We start from the raw sequence: 19,941 nt of genomic DNA, 5'->3' as shown, positions 1-19,941 counted from the left end.
AATGGTTTCTATTCATAAAATTAGTTACTAATTACACCATTACTAAGATTTAATGTTTTCTTTTATTATAAGTTCTCATCAAAATGATCATGGGGATTGCACCATGGTAGAGGTAGGTTGTAATAAAAGAACAATTATTAATTTTTCCAATTTATTCACTCAATGCATGAATTTTTCTTTAAAAAAATTCACACCCGAGGACAAGATATTTAAAGTCCACCCCTACTCAACATACAACTGTTACCTACTGATGTTAATGATTAAACAAGTGTGGACTACTCACACAGAACCATACATAGCTTGTTACATAACAGCTTATCGCAAGATATACAGTTTAAATAATGCTTTTTCACTACACATTTAGGTTATGGTGCCTGTTATATTTATAACTAGATCACTGAACAATGTTAGCAAACTAGACTTTGAAACCTTGGCCTGGCAGCCATCTGTCAGAATGGAATGAGGTTACATAACAACTGGCAGATGAATTAAACATTCTTAATTTGAATTTAATTGTAATAAATAATGATATTGTTAAAATGGCTGACAGAGGTTATGTAACATTAAATTTTTCAATGAAACAATTACAAACTGGAATCATTGTATAACACTTTATTTAACTAAAAATAAGTTACTAGGATGCATTTTTGATCTAATAATACATGATTTGAAGGAGTGGCTGATTTTAAATCACAATGGTAACAATTCTTACATTATTTAGAGAACTTTCTTGATCTCATCATATAAGACAAGCACAAAAGCACCTCCTGTGCCTCTTAGTACGTTTGAGAAGGCTCCCTTGAAGAAGGCACCACCGCCCTCAGTCTTAGCGATAGTTGACCAGCAGTGAATGGTGTTCTTGTATAGGATGTCAGCCTTGGCACGTCCAGACTGCATCATCATACGCCTACGTACGGTATCAAATGGATATGACATGATACCAGCAACAGTTGTGACAGTTTGAGCGATGGCCCAGCTGATTACAATTGGTGTGTTCTTGGGGTCAGGTAACATACCACGGGCTGTGTCGTAGAAACCGAAGTATGAGGCACGGTAGATAATGATACCCTGTACCGACACACCAAATCCTCTGTAGAGACCGACGAGTCCATCAGATTTGAAGATTTTAGACAGACAGTTTCCAAGACCGCTGAATTCACGTTGGCCATCACCCTTACCGACATCAGCGGCTAAACGGGTACGGGCGAAGTCGAGTGGGTATACAAAGCATAGAGATGTGGCACCGGCGGCACCTCCGGAGGCCAAGTTACCGGCGAAGTAGCGCCAGAATTGGGTGTGCTTGTCGACACCACCAAGGAACACCTGCTTGTACTTGTCCTTGAAGGCGAAGTTGAGAGCTTGTGTAGGGAAGTACCTGATGACGTTGGCAAGGTTACCACGCCAGAATGAGAGCAGACCCTGCTCTTTAGGGATGCGGACGAAAGCGTCAATGATACCTTTGTAGCGCTGGTCTTCGGCGATCTGCTTGGAGACATGCTGGACTTGCAGAAGCAGCTTTACTCGCTCGATCGGAGCTACTGCGGTCTTGGAGACAGCGGCGGACACACCACCGGCGATGAAGTCCTTCGCGAAAGCGACAGGATCGCCTAATCCTCCCTTGCCGGACATTTTTCTTCAATGTGGTTCGTTAGGTAATAGGCCTTGAAGGCGTCGAGTCTTGAACTCACTGTTTGGACTTAAATCACGAAACACTAACTCCCGATGTTTAAGTCAGGAGATATAGAGTTATTTCGTGATCACGGGAAGCACAGGGGTAGGTGTGTGCCTTTTTTGAAATTCGATCGATCACGTTCACTCGCTGTTCTGCCTTGTGGAGCGGCGCAAAAGAAGGAAGGAAGGGGTAGAGTTGCCAACCTAACGGCAAACTAACACGAGGTCAATGTTGCCAAACAATTTTTAAAATTACCAATAATTAATAATTATGGGTTAGATTAGTAAAACCATTATAACATAACCAAATATAACATGATATGAACTATTTATTGTCTAATATAACAAAATATTGAATTATATTTCAATATTTTAATATTAAAAAAATAATAACGTTTTAATAAAATATATTTTCGTGTAACACGAAATAAATAAATTGAGCGAAAAATATTAAACAGACCGTATAACTTTTTTAAAGAATGAAAAGTTACAATATATTCTTTTAAGGCAAGATCTGATATTACAATTTATGATCCATTTAAAGATAAAGTACCCGTGCCGTAAAATAAAATTTTTGGTATTGTAACATCAAAAGATTAAACTTATTTTGCGTTTCGTTACCACACAGATACTACCCGAATTTAAAATGATCCTGTGCCAAGTAGTGTTTTATTGAAAATTATATTAAGCTTTATAAGAAAACACAGTTAAATGTAATAATATATATTATCGATTGCATGTCCAAATAACAGCAACGGAAACAACAAAGTAACAAGGTTAACATATTATACAAAATGTACGTTGTTTAGGAGTAATAGGAGTGTGATTTGATTGGTAAAGAAACTCCTTTAATTTAATACTGCATCGTTGTATTACCGAAAGCTTAACATTCTCCGTGATGAGTTCTGTGTTGCATATATATACGTATTGCTTTAAAAAATATCTGTGGGTTTGTTTACGGTTTCATCTGTAGAGCATTATGTATCTATAGTCAATTTTTTATTCTTTGTACGAAGAAAGGGTGAGTGTTAGCTATTTACTGAGAATTTGTATTTATTATGTTATTAATGTGATAAAGTCTAATTATTAATATCCACAGCATGCAAATGAGTCGTATGAACTCTCCATCTGTTGGTGACGACGATGGGGGCGTCGGTCACGCGTTGAGTGACTTTCTCTTGCAACTTGAAAACTACACACCTTCAGTTCCCGACTCTGTAGTTGCTTATTACTTGAATATGTCTGGCTTCGAATCGCAAGATCCGAGGTAATTTGAACATTATTTTTTGTCAATTTATTTACTAATTGGTTTAATAACAAATAAGTACTGATTATATTATACATTAGCATAACAGTAGACCAAAGTCAAAAGGAAAGCATAATTAAAGGAAAAACTATTAATAATTTATATAACTATTGAATAAAACCTAACTTCGCTTACATTGTTCAATAATCAAGATAGTAAAATTACTACCATAAATATTTACCTTTTATTAATTTTTAATATTTATGTTATATCAATAGTTATAATTATTAATAATAAATAAACAATTAATAATGAGAATGACTTCATTATGCAGATTTACTAACATTATTTTGGCATTGAGCTTTGAAGTCATTTTATTGTGTTAATAGTCAGTAATAGAGTCTGAATAAAAGTTGAAATTGATTTCCAATCTGTTGATTTATAAACAATTTGAGCTTGTTGATGATCCTAACTCTTTTAAATGCAATGCGTTATGGATTATGAATGAGGTAAATCTTAATCTATGTTTTCAGGCTTATCCGCCTCATAGCACTAGCGGCACAGAAATTTCTCTCTGATATTGCAAATGATGCTCTCCAGCACTGCAAAATGAGGACCTCCAGCCAAATATCAATGAGCAAAAATCAAAAAGGACCAAAAGAAAAGAAATATGTAATGACAATGGAAGACTTAGTGCCAGCATTACAAGAATATGGAATTGTTGCAAAGAAACCACACTATTTTGTGTGAATTTTATGTGAGATGAACTTTGATCTCAAATTGTGTATTTTTTGTAAGTGAAAAATGATAAATTTAATATTTATAAAACTGTTGAGAAAAAGGTTATGCTGCTAAATCTGTTGTACAACTCTAAACTGTAATCAAAATTACTTCACAAATATAATATACAACTTATATTACCAAGTTATATCTTATATCTTATGGTGGAAGCTTGCTTACATCTTAGCATATTAATACATATACATACATTACATTATTTACATAGCTAAAAAAACTATAATATAGTACACAGGTTATCATTGTCCTTCTTGTCATATGATCGGCATGTTTTGGTAAGAAATAGCAAATAGGTGGTGTGAGGCAAATAGCAAATAGCAAAATCAGGTAGGTGTTGACTAGTCCTAAAAATAAGGTACAGGGCTGGGTGTAGTGTGAACTATCATTCCTATAAATCAAAATCATTTAAGACATACAGAAGTTATACTTGGTGCTAAATCTAGACTCTGAATCTTAACCTTAGACTAGGACCCCAGTTGTACATCTGATTTAGTGCTAGTATATACCTTAATACATGTACACATCTGTAGAGTAGAAAAATATATCATTAAATATAGGTGATTTTTTTTGGTTTTAAATTAATTAGCTATTCCCTTGTTCTAGTCTCCGATTCGAACCCAGGACAACAAAGGAATGAGCTATCAAGATGTGATGTTCAAAATGTATTTAAGACTGGATACAATGGGAGAATTAAAATGATTGCCCTACAGATTTTGTATTTTAATTGATAAATTATGTTATTAGAGATTTAAGGTAATTAAATAAATGGATTGATTTATAAATTTGTATTTTTTACTATCACAAACAACAGTTATTCAATATTAAAATTCATGTTGGATATATTAAAAAGCTTTTTTTAGCTAACAATATTAGAAATTATGTGTATTTTCTATATAACTGTGGTATAATTCCTGTAAACGTCATTGAAGAACTTTTACGATAGAGAAAAATGAAACAGAGGTTTATGGTCTATACCTCATACTCTACGGGATTACGAGACTTCATACTCTCTATGGATATCATAGATTAATTTACGATATTTTATAAAACGTCAAAATGGCGAGCATTTGAATTTGTGAACAACAAATTTTTGTAAAAATAATAAAATGAGTGTGAACCCCAAACCACAAAATTCGACACCACAAATGCCGATGGGGACAAGAAATTTCTTACAAAAGCTAATACAGAAGGAGACAGCATCAGTTGATATGACAAGGCATGGATTTATTCGTGAAAGTCATCCAATCCGATTGTTTCTAAAGCCATTGAGAACACAGATCCAGAAAATACACGGTTAGTTCATTAGCAGTGTTGCTAACCTCCGAAGTTTCTAAAAGAGTAGGAGTTGCGTTTTTAATTCGGCGCTAGATATGACAAACGAAGTCCCAAATATTTTTGAAATGATACTTCTTTTGGCGCGTTAGGGAAAAATTATGAGAGTAAACGATGCGCGCGCAAACCGTCGTTAAACCCTGAAGTTAGCCAAGTGAGCCAACATTTTAGTTTTTTTGTGATATCTAAATAAACTTTATTTAACTAGTACTATAATAAAACTTTCAATTCAACTGTATTAATAATAATAATTGTTATTGTTGTAATTTTTATACTAGTACATAAAAAAATTTAAACACTAAAAAATTTACACTAAAATAAATATTAATAATTAATCGGCAAGCTGGTTGATTTCTGTTATACAGATTGTCCTTGGACATAGGCCTCCTGTAAGGGCTTCAACTCTTCCCTGATACTAGCTTTACGCATCCACACAGGGCCAGCAACTCTTCGCACATCATCTTCCCATCTTTTTATTTGTCTTCCTCGTTTTCTTTTGTCATAGCGAGGAAGCCATTCCGTCACTTTTATCGTCCATTTATCTTCTCTCATAATGTGTCTTGTCCATTTCCATGTCAATGTATTAAATACCTTTTTCTATTGTTGGTGTCGTTGTTTCTACAAACGTAGAATAAAATTTCTGAATTGATTTTTATCTTGTTACCCCAAAGAAGTATAATTTCTAACGCATCAACATAAGAACAGACTTTTTTTAGCGCTGACAAATTTTAATTAAAAAAATTGGTTTAATACGGCATCGGCATCTTTTATTTATAATATATTACAAGAGACATGAGAATTACCACGTCAGCTAGTGGTACCGTTGGCACTAGGCGTTTACGGTGCCTTGGCGAGTGCGTTGCTGGCCTTTTAGAGTTTCTTTGAATCGAATTGGTCAATGTGCGTTGCTATACAGACTATGCTTATAAATATATATGCTTATGTCACAACCAATACCCTGAAGCAAAATTAAAAATTCTTCACCAGTGGCTATAATTAGGGAATTTCGTAGTAATAATTATTTCTAAATGTGCAAAATTTCTCCCTTTACAAAAAAAAATATAATATAGCCTGACCAAAACTTATGTTACGTCAAAAATGTATGATTTTGACATACGGGAGTCATAGTTTACGTTAAAGTTCGTTTCCTACAGTAGTATTTACGTATTACTTTATTTTCGTAGTATTTTTACAGGCAAGGCTGAAACCGTTGAACGAAATAAATTCACAAAGGACAAAACAACTACCGGTATATCTTGTTTTATAATTAACTGCCTTATTTATTTTATGTTAAGCATCTTTCCCGATCAAAGATTTTGCAAATTATTTATTTTGAAAAAATAATATCTACATATTACATATTGAAATAATATTCATTTGCAGATACATCAACCGCCGATAAATCTACCCCGATTATTTGTAAATTCATTGAGGAGAAAAAATTAGTGGATAAAAAGAAAAAACGTAAACTAAAATTTTCTACAAAGCTTTAATGAAAAAAGATATATAATATTTAGAACGCATTTTTTGGTGTTTTTAATATTATCTTAACTTTGTATGGAAGTAAACGAAATGACGTACTCACATCGTTTAAATATTGCAGTTAATTTACCAAATGTATGGAAATTAACTTTGGAAAAATCGTATCCACGTAAATTTAATAGTTTGTGTTAATGACAATTGACACATGCTATGTCATGTGTCAAAAATAAAAATAATTACATTTATGTGTTTATTTATTTAAATTCCCCATTACACTTGCATACCCCGGTAATGTTGCCAGAACAGCTGAACTGGCTGTAACCTGGTGGATATCTACATGGGCAACTCTTCTGACCAGTCAAAAGTTTGCTTGCATCACACACATGAGATTCCTTTTTACTTTTTGCACCACAAAGACAAGTGCTTTCCTTCTTTTGTTTCGCATTTGGCATTATGCTGGAAATGCCATGAATGCATCCACCGTCAGTCATACATTCCGATGGTATTTCTTTTGGTATTGGATCCGGGTTCTCTTTATTCACAACGTAGCCCGGTCTAGAGGTTCCACTGATACCTTTTGGTGGCAAAATTGGTTCTGTTTTGATTCTAGGATAGGCACTAGCACAGCATGGCTTTTCAGATACATTATCGTCTGATTCTACGCTTTGTAGTGACAAAGCTTCACTATCAATATGCTTGATTACAGTTGAATCAGTATCGTGTTTAATAAAACTTTGAGCTGATACTTTAGATTGTGCTTCAATTGCTTGGAATTTTTTTTTAGATCTTGCGCAACATATTTCAGGATTTTTTGAATCCTGTTCGTTTGATTTGGGCGTTGAAGTCTCTTTAGGGGATTGCTTCTGGTTGGACACGTTTTCCAAGCTTTTTTTAGCGCGGCAGCACACTTCTGGCCTCTGTGTTACTGAAGATTGTGGGTCAGCTATATCAACGGATATATGAGCTTTGAATCCTGGAGGCAAAATTTGTGGAGACCCTTTGGAATCGGCGTTACGGACACAGCAGGTTTTAAGTTTAGTATTTCCGTCTTGACCATCCACGACCTGCGTGGAAGCAGTATATGGGCATTGTATTATCTCTACGTTTTCTTTTGCTTCTTCATCCTCTGATTCATCTGAACAGTTGTGACACTTTTTGACTGATGCCATACAATGAGCGGGATTTGGATAATGGGGATGTATGAAAGGGTTATGGCATCTTGGAGAGCAAAATTGTGGGTTAAAATGTGGTATTCTGTGGCTGTCAATACAGGGACGTGGTGAGATCGGAACTCTGTGACATTTTATTCTATTATGTGTGCATTTCTTGTTTTGGCTGCAAGTTGGCATTTCATTTCTTAATCCATTTGTGAAACTGTAACAAAAGTTGACTAAGGCTCTTCTTAATTATGGGAATTAGTTAAATTGTCATGGTCATGGATAAGATTCGTACATTAAAATTAAAAGAATCATACCTTTTAAGATTGCAATTTTCTGTTGATTTTTATAATATTTTGCATGTTTTGACAGTATGTTTCGTATGACGTATAATTTACAAGCAGAAAAGGTGACGGAAGTATTTTTAGAGGATCTATGGATTTATAAAAAAAACATAGGTAATGTTCAATGTTAGATTTAGGCTCGATTGCCAATATGTTCTCACTCACTCACCGGTAAATGGTGTTTTATTTAATTTATTATTTAATTAATTATCTAATGCAAATGAGTTATGTTACTTTAAGTTCTATTATTTAGAGAATGTGATTTTTTGGTTGTTTTTACACATATTTCAAGTAGGCTTTACAGAAAATATCTCACGTAAACCTGCATCAAAATTATAGCACACCAGAATCACTTTCAATAGGTTTTTTTTTATGTAATAGGTGGCGAACGGGCAGGAGACTCACCTGATGTTAAGTGATACCGCCCATCGACACTCATATTGGCAGAAGGCTCGCAAGTGCGTTGCTGGCCTTTTAAGAATGGTTCGCTCTTTTCTTGAAGGAGCCTGAGTCGAATTGGATCAGAAATACTCCGTGAGCAGCTGGTTCCATATAGCAGTGGTGCGCTGCAAAAACTGCCTTAATAGGGCTCAGTTGTGGAACGACAGACGTCGAGGTGAAACGGATGGTATTTTGTATTCTGCCTTGACGTCCGATAGTGAAACTCTCCTGGAGGTATTAGACCGAATAACTCCTCTGTACCCTCCTTGGTAAATGCAGTAGAAGATGCAGAGAGCCTCCACATCTCTGCGCAACGCCACAGAATGTGGGGGATAAAGAGCCGACTAATTCAAGCCACACGGGGCCGAATATGCGCTTTATAGATATGCAAGCGGTGGCCCGGAGCGAAGTACCGTGTCTCCTTGCTGAGCACACTTAGCTTTTTGGAGACTAATTTAGCCTTCCCTCCCAAATGACCGCGAAACTTAACGTCAACGTCCAGTATTCCGATGTTAGCTGAGGCTTTAAGAAGAGTGCCTTCAAAGATCACTAAATAAATTCAAAGCTCTCGTCAAACGTACATTAATCCATAAAGGTTTTTATAAATTTGACGATCATTTTAATGATCCTAATCCTTGGGATTGATTTGCTCCAGTTCAAATAATATGACTCAAAACTTGGCGATTAATAGCAGTGGCGGAAAGTTTCTTGCCAGTTCTTGCCCGATCTACGCCCTTGACTTGCGAACCGGTAGTAAATGTAAATCTACAATTATTTTATCTTCTTTTCTGACGTTCATAAGTGTACTTGTTTACCTATATGAATAAAGTTATTTTGACTTTGAATGGTATTAAGCTAATCAAAGCGAAATGTGATTATTCAGAATCCCGATAAATTATTAATTACATCCAAGTAGCACTGCTAGTGTCAGCCTAAGTGTAGAGAACATTAAAAATACACTTGATAGTGCCCCATTAAAGGTGATTCAGGAGATTCATGTCCTGGGTGTAGCTATTACACACACACATACATCAACTTCATAAACTTTCAAGGATCGTCATCGATTAAAGTAAAACTGCTTGCTAAGGCCTATTATAATATAAATGAATATTTAAACGATCCTGGTGCTTGGATATGCTCCAGTATACAGAAGTAACGCGACTGAATCTCTCGGCTGCATTTCCAGACTCTGGGGCGATCGTCAACATCCACGACTGTTTTAAGGTTAAGTGGGAACAATATCGAATATGTACTTATTGATTACAAATATTCTGATATAAATACTTCTTTCTGTTTCATAGAATTAAAAAAAGAACTCTATCTGTCATTGAAATGCTTTTTTACTTTCGTACTATCTCAAACAATATATCTTTTATAAAACTAGAATGAGTCCTGATCCAGAAATACTCTTAAAACTTAAGAAGTCTATTGTGTGGAAAAAAGTGATATCAAGGAGAATGCAGGTATACTTATCTTTACTTTTCTTATGATTTTAAACAAATAATACTTTTCCACACTCGGTTTCATTTATTGCGTCAAGTCTCGTTAATAGAACCAAAAATTAAGAGAATATATAATTTTGTTTTTTTTTAACCTAGGTGAACTAAGCGAAATTATCGGTAAATTTGTCGAATCACGGCTCCATCGTAAACAGCTCAATTTTTTTTTCTATATATTTTTATCACTCGGCATTGGTGTTAATGCAATAATATGGTGGCGCAGGCTCTTTTGCTCCATAGAAATTAATTAAAACATCATGATTTGTGAAATGAAAGAAGGAATTTTTGGCTTCTACCTAACCTAACAAAAGCCTCTAGAATAAAAAAAAAACTAACCTAATTTAATATTCTGCTGGGACCCACTAGGAGCTGAGACAATATTATTTAGGTACATCATGCATGTAATGTTATCAGTTTTTAATTTTTTTTAAGGGTCAGATTACTTGAGTTTACTACATACGAGTCGTAAAGAACGATATAAAAAAATCGAGCTGCTTTAAGATGGAGCCGTGATTCGACAAATTTAGCAAATTATCAGTTTAATATAGCAGAAAGGATGTCGCATATTATTTAATTAAACCTGTATGGATACTAATTGAATTTTCGCGGGTTTGGTGAGAAAACATAGATTATGTTTTATTTATAGCGCTGCCTAGTTTACAACTGTATTTCTATTGTAGTTACATAATAGTAAAGTTCATAGCATACAACAATACTTTGAGGTAATTTATTATCTATAAAAATGCTTTAATTTAATTTGGTTTTATATTAATATTATTTCATACATTCTTTTACATTTGTTATCTCTGCCTGTTCGTAGTTGTTTATCTATGGAATGAAATGCCGCCGGAGAGTTGCGGCTTGTCAAGAGTTTCCACGTGATTATGTAACTTCCGATGAGGCGCTGACATCGCCGATCCCGTTTCCTTTTGTCACTGTGCCACAAGCGCGGTGAGGTGTGTGTTAAAAAGTTTTACATCGGATTATAGACATGTAAGTCTATTTCATAATTTTTGATACATCCATTCACTACATTAGATACTTTAATTCATTATGTAATTCATATTACCTGACTTTTTCCATGGAATTGCCAAAATTTACCTTACGTAACACAATGGAATTATAACACGTGACCTTGTTCTAAGTCTACATAATTATTACATTAATTTTAATATCTAAGTCATTATGTAATATAAGAAAATTTGAAATTACTTAATAACTTAATTTGTCGCATTGAAGTGTTATGTACCACCCAGTTTCGTCCGGTATCGATCAGTTGAAGCCAGTTACATCTGAACGTTTCCAACGCATGAAGAAAGGTTATACCGGCATAAATTATGCCATATATTTTAGCTTTATCCCAAATTTTGTAAAGTATATTTCAATGCCAAGCGCGTCATCTGTTTTATCACTGTTCACGCTTGACAGAATGAACTTGGAAGTTAACTTGTATAAGAAGAATAAGGAATTGCTGCCAAATACTGTAACAATTTTTACAATTCTAACATTGATTGTACTTACATCACTTTATACATTTTAAATAACTGCCCAATGATGTGAAATAAAGCTGGAGGGTGTTATCAGCTGATGGTTGGTGGTATTTATGTCACCACTGCTGGAAACAGTAGCGTACCATTAGCTGGTGTGGTTGCCCAATGATCAATAGATTATGAGAGCTGAGGGCATTTCAACCATTCATGTTATTATATATCTATATGTGTACACATAAATATCATATTGAAATGTTATCTTAGTTCAAGTCAGTCTTGATGGAGGAATCAAGTAGATAATTACATTTCTACAGAATCCTCATACCGCATTAGATAATTTGCAGAAATTCTGGCTGTTAAATTTAAATTATTTAAAATTTATTCTGGCTTTCAGTAAAATGTTCTCATCCCTATTGGAGACGGCGCGGAACTCGCCATTCCGTGGCCCACTGTCACAAGTCAGCTGCGAGCCAACCATTGCTTCAGAACAGGTATGTCCTTTCATAAGTACTTAGTGGTTGGATATGGCCATTTGAGTCAAATCAATTCTACTGGATAGGAACGAAGGTTGTTTATATTCTTGGCAGCTGATAGTTCAATTCTTAAACATCTATATACATTTTCTGTAATAATTACAAACAATGTTGTTACATTGCCCGATGATGTGAAATACAGCTGGAGGGTGTTATCAGCTGATGGTTGGTGGTATTTAAGTTGCCACTACTGGAAACAGTAGCGTACCATCAGCGGGTGTTGTTCCCCAATGACCAGGAGATTATGAGAGCTGAGGGCATGTGTGTGATTTAGCTATAGTCACAATATGTATAAGTTAGTATCTCTATATATTGCACTACCCTTATGTATACTCCCGAACTGAGGTATTAGTCTGTGCTGTAGTTATGCCTAAGGAACACAGACTACAATTGAATAATATTCTAGTTTATTCTTGAATTGAATTACTTAAATATTGATTACTATATACTTGATACTATAAATTGAAATTTGTACTTTTTTGATCAAATTAAATTTGCTTGTCAAGATTTTTAAATATTATATTATTAAGTTTGATAGTAACAGACAGCTACATAGTTGACTCACAGATAACAGAACTGTTGTTATAAAATTATTGTATTGTGATGAAGTGAATTTACGTTTTGTTTTACTTCCAAGGGAGCAATGGCGGCTGCGACAGCTGTGCCCCAAGAGGACTCTTGCGAGTTTGGATCGCCCAAATACTTTGCACTTTGCGGACTCGGCGGTATCTTATCTTGCGGTAAGTTATTGTTCATATTTGAAACACAGAGAATACTTTATTATAAATAATGTTTAGTGCAGTGGCTCCCTAGTGTACACACGTCAGAAGTGTAACTTCTTTATTATCTACTATATGCAACTTTACAGAAATTGGTTAATTAAAGTTAAGTTAGATAAGGTTTTACAAAAGACTTTTATTATCATAGACATGAATACAAATAAAACGATTATTTCATTTTACCTTATTACTTAAGATTTATTACAGAATTTCATTAATTGTAATAGATTTATTACTATCGTTGTTATATATTTTTGTTATTAATGGCTTCGAATCAACTGTGGTAGGGACAAGAAATAGATGGCGCGTAACGAAAAATGTGACGCGTAACCGAAAAATGTGACGGTAATTTTTTTTAAAACGCCGATAAAGAAGTTTCACTTCAAAAATTGTTATTTTCATTTTGATTGTTGTTATTATTATTTGGTGTATGTGTGTTTCGTTGAACAAGTCGTTATAACATCGTCATGAACCACAGATAGTGTTTTCAGTCAAACATTACGATACAATATTACAGTGCTAATTAACTCGATTGATTTGTAAGCGTAATTATATTTTGTGTGCTAATTAAATTATCGAGACTACATATTGATTATAATTTTTATAACTTGTTTATTTGTGTGGCCTTGTTGGCGCGGATATATATCAATCCTCATGAATCGTTCTAGATATTAATGAAAATCGAAATAAGTTCCGTTCATTTTGAGTTTCATTTGTTTTTATAAAAGTTAGACATGCTGTAACAGCTTATTCTTAATTCAGCGTTCATAAGAAATGTTTTCGTTCGGGATAATCCATATCCCATTACGGAAAAAGCGTTTTTGGAGTTAATATACAGTGTAACGTCCATGTTACGTCCCTCGATTAGATAACAAACTCTCTAAAGCGTCGAAATCAATTGGCTTTGGTTGGTTTAGCTTGTCTTCCATTCAATGATACATTCTACATAGCATCCACTCTCAATAACGACAATTAGCCCGCAATAAAATCGACTGTCGATATCGTGCAGATGATGAGAACGAACTTTCTAAGACTCTTGTTGACCGTGACTAATAAGTGGCAGTTATGTATCATCTTAAAGTTTTTGAAGTGACACTTGGTGTTGGATAAAAAATTACCATCACATTTTTCTTGTCCCTACCACGGTTGATTCGAAGCCATTAATAACAAAAATATATAATAACGATAACAATGATAGTAATAATTCCATTACAATAAATTAAATTCTGTAATAATCTTGGTAGTAATAATGTAAAATGAAATAATTGTATTATTTGTATTCATGTCTATGATAATGAAAGAATATGTTAAACTTTATTCAACCAGTTTCTGTAAAGTTGCATATAGTAGATCAGTTTTCGAAAAATAAGGTCATTAAGAAGTTTCACTTCTTACGTGTGTACACTGGTACACGCACACATTGTTTTCTCCTTTCCGTTTAATGACAACTCTCTATAACGCCATAAAAGCAGTCCTGTCAGTGTCATTATACAGTATTTACACTGTATAATCAAACTACATTCCACAAAATGTATCGTAAAATAAATACTGTCAAATACAGTCGTTAGATTATCTTCATTAATGAAACCTATCTTCGCAGCTATATCTGTATTGTACGTGCACAACTTTTACATAACGATTTTGAAGGTTACATACAATTATGTTAAGGTGAAATGGCTTCGGGCCAAGCCTTAGTAACAGAATAGTGTTTACAAGGGAATCCCGCGCATAAATAGTTGAAGTTTTGGTTAATTTGTATACTATATATCGTGTGAGCGGTGTTTGCCTAGTGGCTTCATTGTGTGACTCTCATCTCTGAGGTCGTAGGTTCGAGGGTATACCAATAGACTTATAGAATTCGAACGGTGAAGGAAAACATCTTAAGGAAACCGACTAGCCTTAGACCCTAGAAAAGTCGAGTGTCAGGCACAGGAGGCTGTTCACCTACTAATATGAGGCCCAGACCTAAGAAGTTTGTAGCGAAACTTTAACTACGGTTAGGTCCAGCCGTGTATTCACACCCGTTTCATATAAATAATAATCTAATTAACACTTTACATGTCTTTGTAATGCAACACCAATAAAAATATTGTTATTTTGGATGTTTGTTATAAAGGAATTTATTTAAAATAATATGTTTAGAAAACAATTTTTTTTAATTGTGTTAGTGTAACGAAGCGATAAGATATCTTTATCTGACCTTGTCCGTGATTGAAGATAAAAAAATTGCTGCAGTTTTGACGTAATCTGTGTTGATTGATGTATGGCTTATAATATAATTAGCTCTTATTTAAGCTTAATACTATTGCAAGTCTGCAGTCTTGCTATGCTGATACCTTGTATCGTAAACGGTCCATTTAGTCACGAAAATGTGTAGCTGCAAGGGTGTGGCTCAGTGTAGCCAAATGGTCTCGGCGACGTACCCCTAGAGTTATTTGATTTCCCCCCAGAAATCCCTTAGAATGCCCTCACCAAGCGAATGGTGGCATGGGCCAAGGCGGAATTGTTCGGAAATGAAAGGCATTACGCAAAGTATCTGCATGAGAAAATGGATTGACAGGTTCAAGTTTTATTCGGTTTTAGGTTAAACGGTTTTATTTTAATTAGTAAGGTTAACCACACGGCTCCTATTTTTATGATGTATTCATATGTTATTTTAGTTCCTAAATCAGGAACGAATTATACAATAGCAATAAAACTGTATTTAGCGTGTCTTTGAAATTTCCCCTAAAATAACCCCCGAATATTGCCCTATTCTGCCTCTAACTCGGTTGAGAAACCCCTAAATATAGGGGAAAATCCTCTGATCTGGCAACACTGGTGTGGCTGGTAGCATCAGCCAGCATTTCGCTTATCCTCTGCAATACTCGGCAATATTTTTAGTATGGCCGGGATATATTGCCAAATATTTTTGTGTGTCCGATGAATCTCATCAGTCGTATGGCTGGAACGATCGCTTTGCAATCGAAAATACTTCAATATTTCTTAACCATATTATTGATGTCTCGCTTTACGGCCTAAGTGGCTTTTCTTATTTTAGTATCATTGGTCCAAATTAATCTTGTGAAAAATGTGATCAAAGTCACTTTTTGACAAGTTCGTGTAAAGTTTTTAATTGATTATTCGAATCTTAATTTCAGACTTAAAATATCTAATGAATCACGCCTATTGAAATAAGGTCGTAATCCAAATTTTTCTGCAGACATAGGTACTAGCCAAGCCATGTATAAACCATGGAAAGACAAAAAAAAAAGCCATATACTCTTGCAGAAATATTGCCGAGATATATATTGTCATATGGTCATAAGAATTTTTAGAAATGCTTAGTACATGGTACAAAAAAGGTTGAGTACAAAACGAGTAAAAAACCTGTGTAAATTTAATAAAAAGTACTTTTATTTGATTCTATTTTAAAGGCAAACCTTGCTTTGGCCGTTATTCTTACTGACTATCCCTAATAATATGAGGCATATAAAGGGTTGTAACTAGAATGTTGTGAAATTAATTTTAAAATTTATTTATATACATCAGGTATCACACACACGGCGGTGGTCCCACTCGACCTGGTCAAGTGTCGTTTACAAGTTGACCCAGAGAAATACAAGAATGTGGTCAATGGTTTCAAGGTCTCCGTACGCGAGGAAGGCATGCGTGGTCTCGCCAAGGGATGGGCGCCCACATTCATCGGATACTCCATGCAGGTAAGCAAGCAGAAACTTAAGAAGTTTTGAATTTTTAAATCTTGTTTTGCATTACTAATACAGATACATGGAAAAAATTCAGTTACTAGCAACAAGCAAACAAACACACAATTTATTATTCTAATATTGTTTATCCTATCACTGTCATTTGAATAATTAAAGAAATAGTTATTTCCGGCATTTTTGTAGACTGTTTTGAACAAGGAAAAGATTAGCCTTGGATTTCATTTTAGGACCACACAGCTTTAAAACATACAGTATTTTACTATAATGAAGAATGAATCAAATTGCTATGAAAAATATGTTATTTATTACATATCCAATCTAAGCTCGTTTGGACTTTTAAATATACACTTATAACTGTGACTTGACATTAAATATTTGAGGTTAATTTCTTATAGGGCATAAAGCATTCAATGATTATATCAAATATCCAATTGTTCCTACTGATCGCTTTGAGGACGACATTTATATGAGAAAATTTAGTTGGTTATCACAACCAATAGCATTTTTATCCTTTCCTAACACTCATACTTTTTCAGGGATTATGCAAGTTCGGTTTCTATGAAGTTTTCAAAGTATTATACTCTGGGATGTTGGATGAAGAATCTGCGTACTCGTACAGAACTGGCGTATATTTAGCAGCGTCTGCATCTGCTGAGTTCATTGCTGATATTGCACTGTCACCTTTGGAGGCTGCTAAGGTAGGGATTTCTACTTTTACAATATTGTGAATAAATAAAATGTTTAGCAAAATTTGTAAATTTACCAATGTATTCCAGGTCAGAATCCAAACCATGCCTGGATTTGCCTCTACCCTGCGTGAAGCATGGCCCAAGATGGTCCAAAATGAGGGCTACGGTACCTTCTACAAGGGATTGGTCCCACTTTGGGGCAGACAGATTCCTTACACCATGATGAAGTTTGCTTGCTTTGAGAAGACCTTGGAACTGTTGTACAAGGTATTTTGATTTTTTAATTAAACAAATGTATTTCTGTATGGTAAATTAAAAAAAGAAATGTTTTCTTTTACTTTGACTATTAACAACAACCACACTCTGATAGCATATTCAAAAACTATTTATTAAATATAATATTTTTTGGTTTTGTATTATGTATGCTTAATTTTTTAATTGTAATTAAATATTAATGTACTGTGTACACAATGTTTGCCATAATGTCTTCTTAATCGACTTAAAACTTATAAATGAAATGATAATAAATATTGTAAATCTTCATATAAAATTACAGACGTTAGTCTTATAAAAACAGGGTTTATTTATACTGTGTCATAATATAATACTACCGACCTATAAACATATTAATTTTCTCTTTTCCAGTATGTAGTACCCAAACCCCGTGACCAATGCACCAAGGGCGAACAGTTGGTGGTCACCTTTGCCGCTGGTTACATTGCTGGTGTCTTCTGTGCTATTGTTTCCCACCCTGCTGATACCGTTGTATCCAAACTGAACCAGGTAATGGCCACTAGAATCAATAATTAAGAATAGCAAAAAAGCCAAAGTCATATGTAATATTTACTCATACGGCAAATCACACATTGACTTATTTGACTAAAAGATATTTTCTTCGCCTACGACTTGCTGACAACTGTTAATGTTCTGAGAGCTGATTTTTTTAAGTTGAGTGCTAATTTTGACGTCGTTTTTCAGGACAAGACAGCCACAGCTGGTTCTATCATAAGCAAACTCGGCTGGGCCGGAGTATGGAAGGGTCTTGGACCTAGGATTGTCATGATTGGTACCCTCACTGCCCTGCAATGGTTCATCTATGATGCCGTTAAGGTAATTCTGATGCTAACTAAAGTAACTTGTCTTATTACAATTATTATCTTATGTCTGAAGGCAGGACAGAAAATAAACAAAGCTAATTTTTTTCTAATATGACAAATTTCTATCACTTGTTTTTATAGTTAAAAAAATTCAATCTATCAATAATTGTTTGGGAGACTAGAAATGGAAAATGGAACAGTTTTATGGCTGTTTCATTGATGTGTCTGTGCCTAGCAAGTATATTCATTGTTTTGGAAATCATGCTCTGGACTTCTTGGTGCGGTGTCAACCACGGCTTAGTTGGTCACTAGAACATATCTAAACTATTTTCTGACTATACACCAATGTAACTCAGGCACAACATCAATTAATATCAAAGAGATTAATATCTTAGGGATTAAAAAGAGTGGCGGAGAGTTTCTTGCCAGTTCTTCTTGTCCGCTCTACGCTTCATAATGAGAAAAGTTATTTTGACTTTTGACTTGATAGTTTGTATTAATTATATTTATTTTGTAGGTTTGGCTGAGAATGCCCCGACCACCACCAGCTGAGATGCCAGAATCCATGCGCAAAAGGCTCGAAGCCGAAGAAGCCGCGAAGTCAAAGTAAATAGGCGTCAATTGTCATATGCGTTTGGTTCTATAGTCTGTGGCTGACTGTCAAACGTCACAGGCATGTAGTCTGAATACGCCACAGATTAATCAAACTTGTAGTACGGTTAGAAAAATTCACGCCTTTTGGCATAAAATTGTTCCACGCTCCGCCAGTTATTGTATTATTGTGATCCATAAGTATAAATCGTGTTAATTTATTTTTCAGTTAATAAATATTATTTTTATTTATTTTCTTTCATTTTTTGAGTGTTTACCGTGTAACCAAAGTTGACATAATAAATTATAGAATTTAATAATGTGTTTTATTCTAACATCTAATATTTTTTTTATATAAATTAAATTCTGTAAATACAAATGTGTTTCTTATTTACCAACATTGTTAGGGATAAAAAAACTACAAACTATTTGATCAATGGACTAACTCCCTCTAATTTGATAAAACTTGTACAGTTGATACCTAATTTAAATAAAACCGGATTATCTCGATACGTTTTTTCTGATGTTTGTGGAAATATATTTTATTGCCAGTTCTGTGGTTGTTCGAAATACATAATTTCAATTGAATAATTTTTGATGAGTGTGATCCCAAATATTTTTCCTCGGCCGATCGTTACATTTATTAGTTGAGTCATTGTTGAGATTTACTTGGGTTACTCTAGACACATTTTTATTTTGATATATACTTTTTGTTAATTATAATTGATAATAGCTACGTCCACTATTTAGAATAGTATAGTGAGTGTTTAGTGCGTTTTTGAGAACTATCGTGAGGCAAGGTATTAGCATCAGTCTAACCTCTCTTTGTTCCCAAACTAATAGAATTTTTCCAAATCCTTACGGCTGATAATATTGTGTGCCTTTCTTCCTGGTAAGACGATATTGTAACGAGGTATGTACTCAGGACTTATTATTCTAGTATAAGATTGTGTAGCGACGGCCACAGAACCGTTCTTTGTGGTACAGTGATAATTTATTTCTTATTTGTAAACCCCCCGTGTTGTTTAACGTAGATATTTTTTTGTTTTTTTTTCCCTTGGCCTGCACGGTTTGTGTGTCAGCCA

At 34.4% G+C, this 19,941-nt stretch overlaps 4 protein-coding genes and 1 long non-coding RNA gene across 6 annotated transcripts; 3 read left to right on the top strand and 2 right to left on the bottom strand.

The window, feature by feature from the left end:
* Positions 1-589: 589 nt before the first annotated feature.
* On the bottom strand, positions 590-1,863 carry LOC123718074 (ADP,ATP carrier protein). Its single transcript, XM_045674462.1, has one exon. The coding sequence runs from the start codon at positions 1,627-1,629 to the stop codon at positions 718-720; it is 912 nt and encodes a 303-aa protein (XP_045530418.1). The 5' UTR covers positions 1,630-1,863; the 3' UTR covers positions 590-717.
* A 731-nt stretch (positions 1,864-2,594) lies between these two features.
* On the top strand, positions 2,595-4,491 carry LOC123718078 (transcription initiation factor TFIID subunit 10-like). 2 transcript variants are annotated; one of them, XM_045674469.1, is made up of 4 exons: positions 2,595-2,692; positions 2,771-2,938; positions 3,451-3,710; positions 4,319-4,491. In XM_045674469.1, the coding sequence occupies exons 2-3, from the start codon at positions 2,772-2,774 to the stop codon at positions 3,665-3,667; spliced, it is 384 nt and encodes a 127-aa protein (XP_045530425.1). In that variant the 5' UTR covers positions 2,595-2,692; position 2,771; the 3' UTR covers positions 3,668-3,710; positions 4,319-4,491. The 2 variants fall into 2 exon arrangements, with proteins under 2 accessions (XP_045530425.1, XP_045530424.1); XM_045674468.1 differs by having other exon boundaries at positions 3,451-4,491.
* A 211-nt stretch (positions 4,492-4,702) lies between these two features.
* On the top strand, positions 4,703-6,774 carry LOC123718084. The gene is made up of 3 exons (XR_006754911.1): positions 4,703-5,008; positions 6,243-6,296; positions 6,431-6,774. It is a non-coding gene; the product is annotated as an uncharacterized LOC123718084 (long non-coding RNA).
* Positions 6,766-8,243, bottom strand: LOC123718071. Its single transcript, XM_045674460.1, has 2 exons — positions 8,004-8,243; positions 6,766-7,903 (listed from the first exon to the last, which is right to left on the bottom strand). Exon 2 carries the CDS (start codon positions 7,876-7,878, stop codon positions 6,784-6,786), a length of 1,095 nt encoding a protein of 364 aa, XP_045530416.1. The 5' UTR covers positions 7,879-7,903; positions 8,004-8,243; the 3' UTR covers positions 6,766-6,783.
* A 2,596-nt stretch (positions 8,244-10,839) lies between these two features.
* On the top strand, positions 10,840-19,106 carry LOC123718073 (phosphate carrier protein, mitochondrial-like). The gene is made up of 9 exons (XM_045674461.1): positions 10,840-10,963; positions 11,855-11,951; positions 12,631-12,733; positions 16,304-16,473; positions 17,016-17,177; positions 17,256-17,435; positions 17,814-17,951; positions 18,147-18,278; positions 18,783-19,106. The coding sequence occupies exons 2-9, from the start codon at positions 11,859-11,861 to the stop codon at positions 18,873-18,875; spliced, it is 1,071 nt and encodes a 356-aa protein (XP_045530417.1). The 5' UTR covers positions 10,840-10,963; positions 11,855-11,858; the 3' UTR covers positions 18,876-19,106.
* Positions 19,107-19,941: the final 835 nt, after the last annotated feature.

Source organism: Pieris brassicae, chromosome 14 (genome assembly GCF_905147105.1).
Source record: "Pieris brassicae chromosome 14, ilPieBrab1.1, whole genome shotgun sequence".
In the NCBI taxonomy this organism is placed as follows: Eukaryota; Metazoa; Arthropoda; class Insecta; order Lepidoptera; family Pieridae; genus Pieris; species Pieris brassicae.
This window is presented reverse-complemented; position numbering and strand designations above follow the sequence as displayed.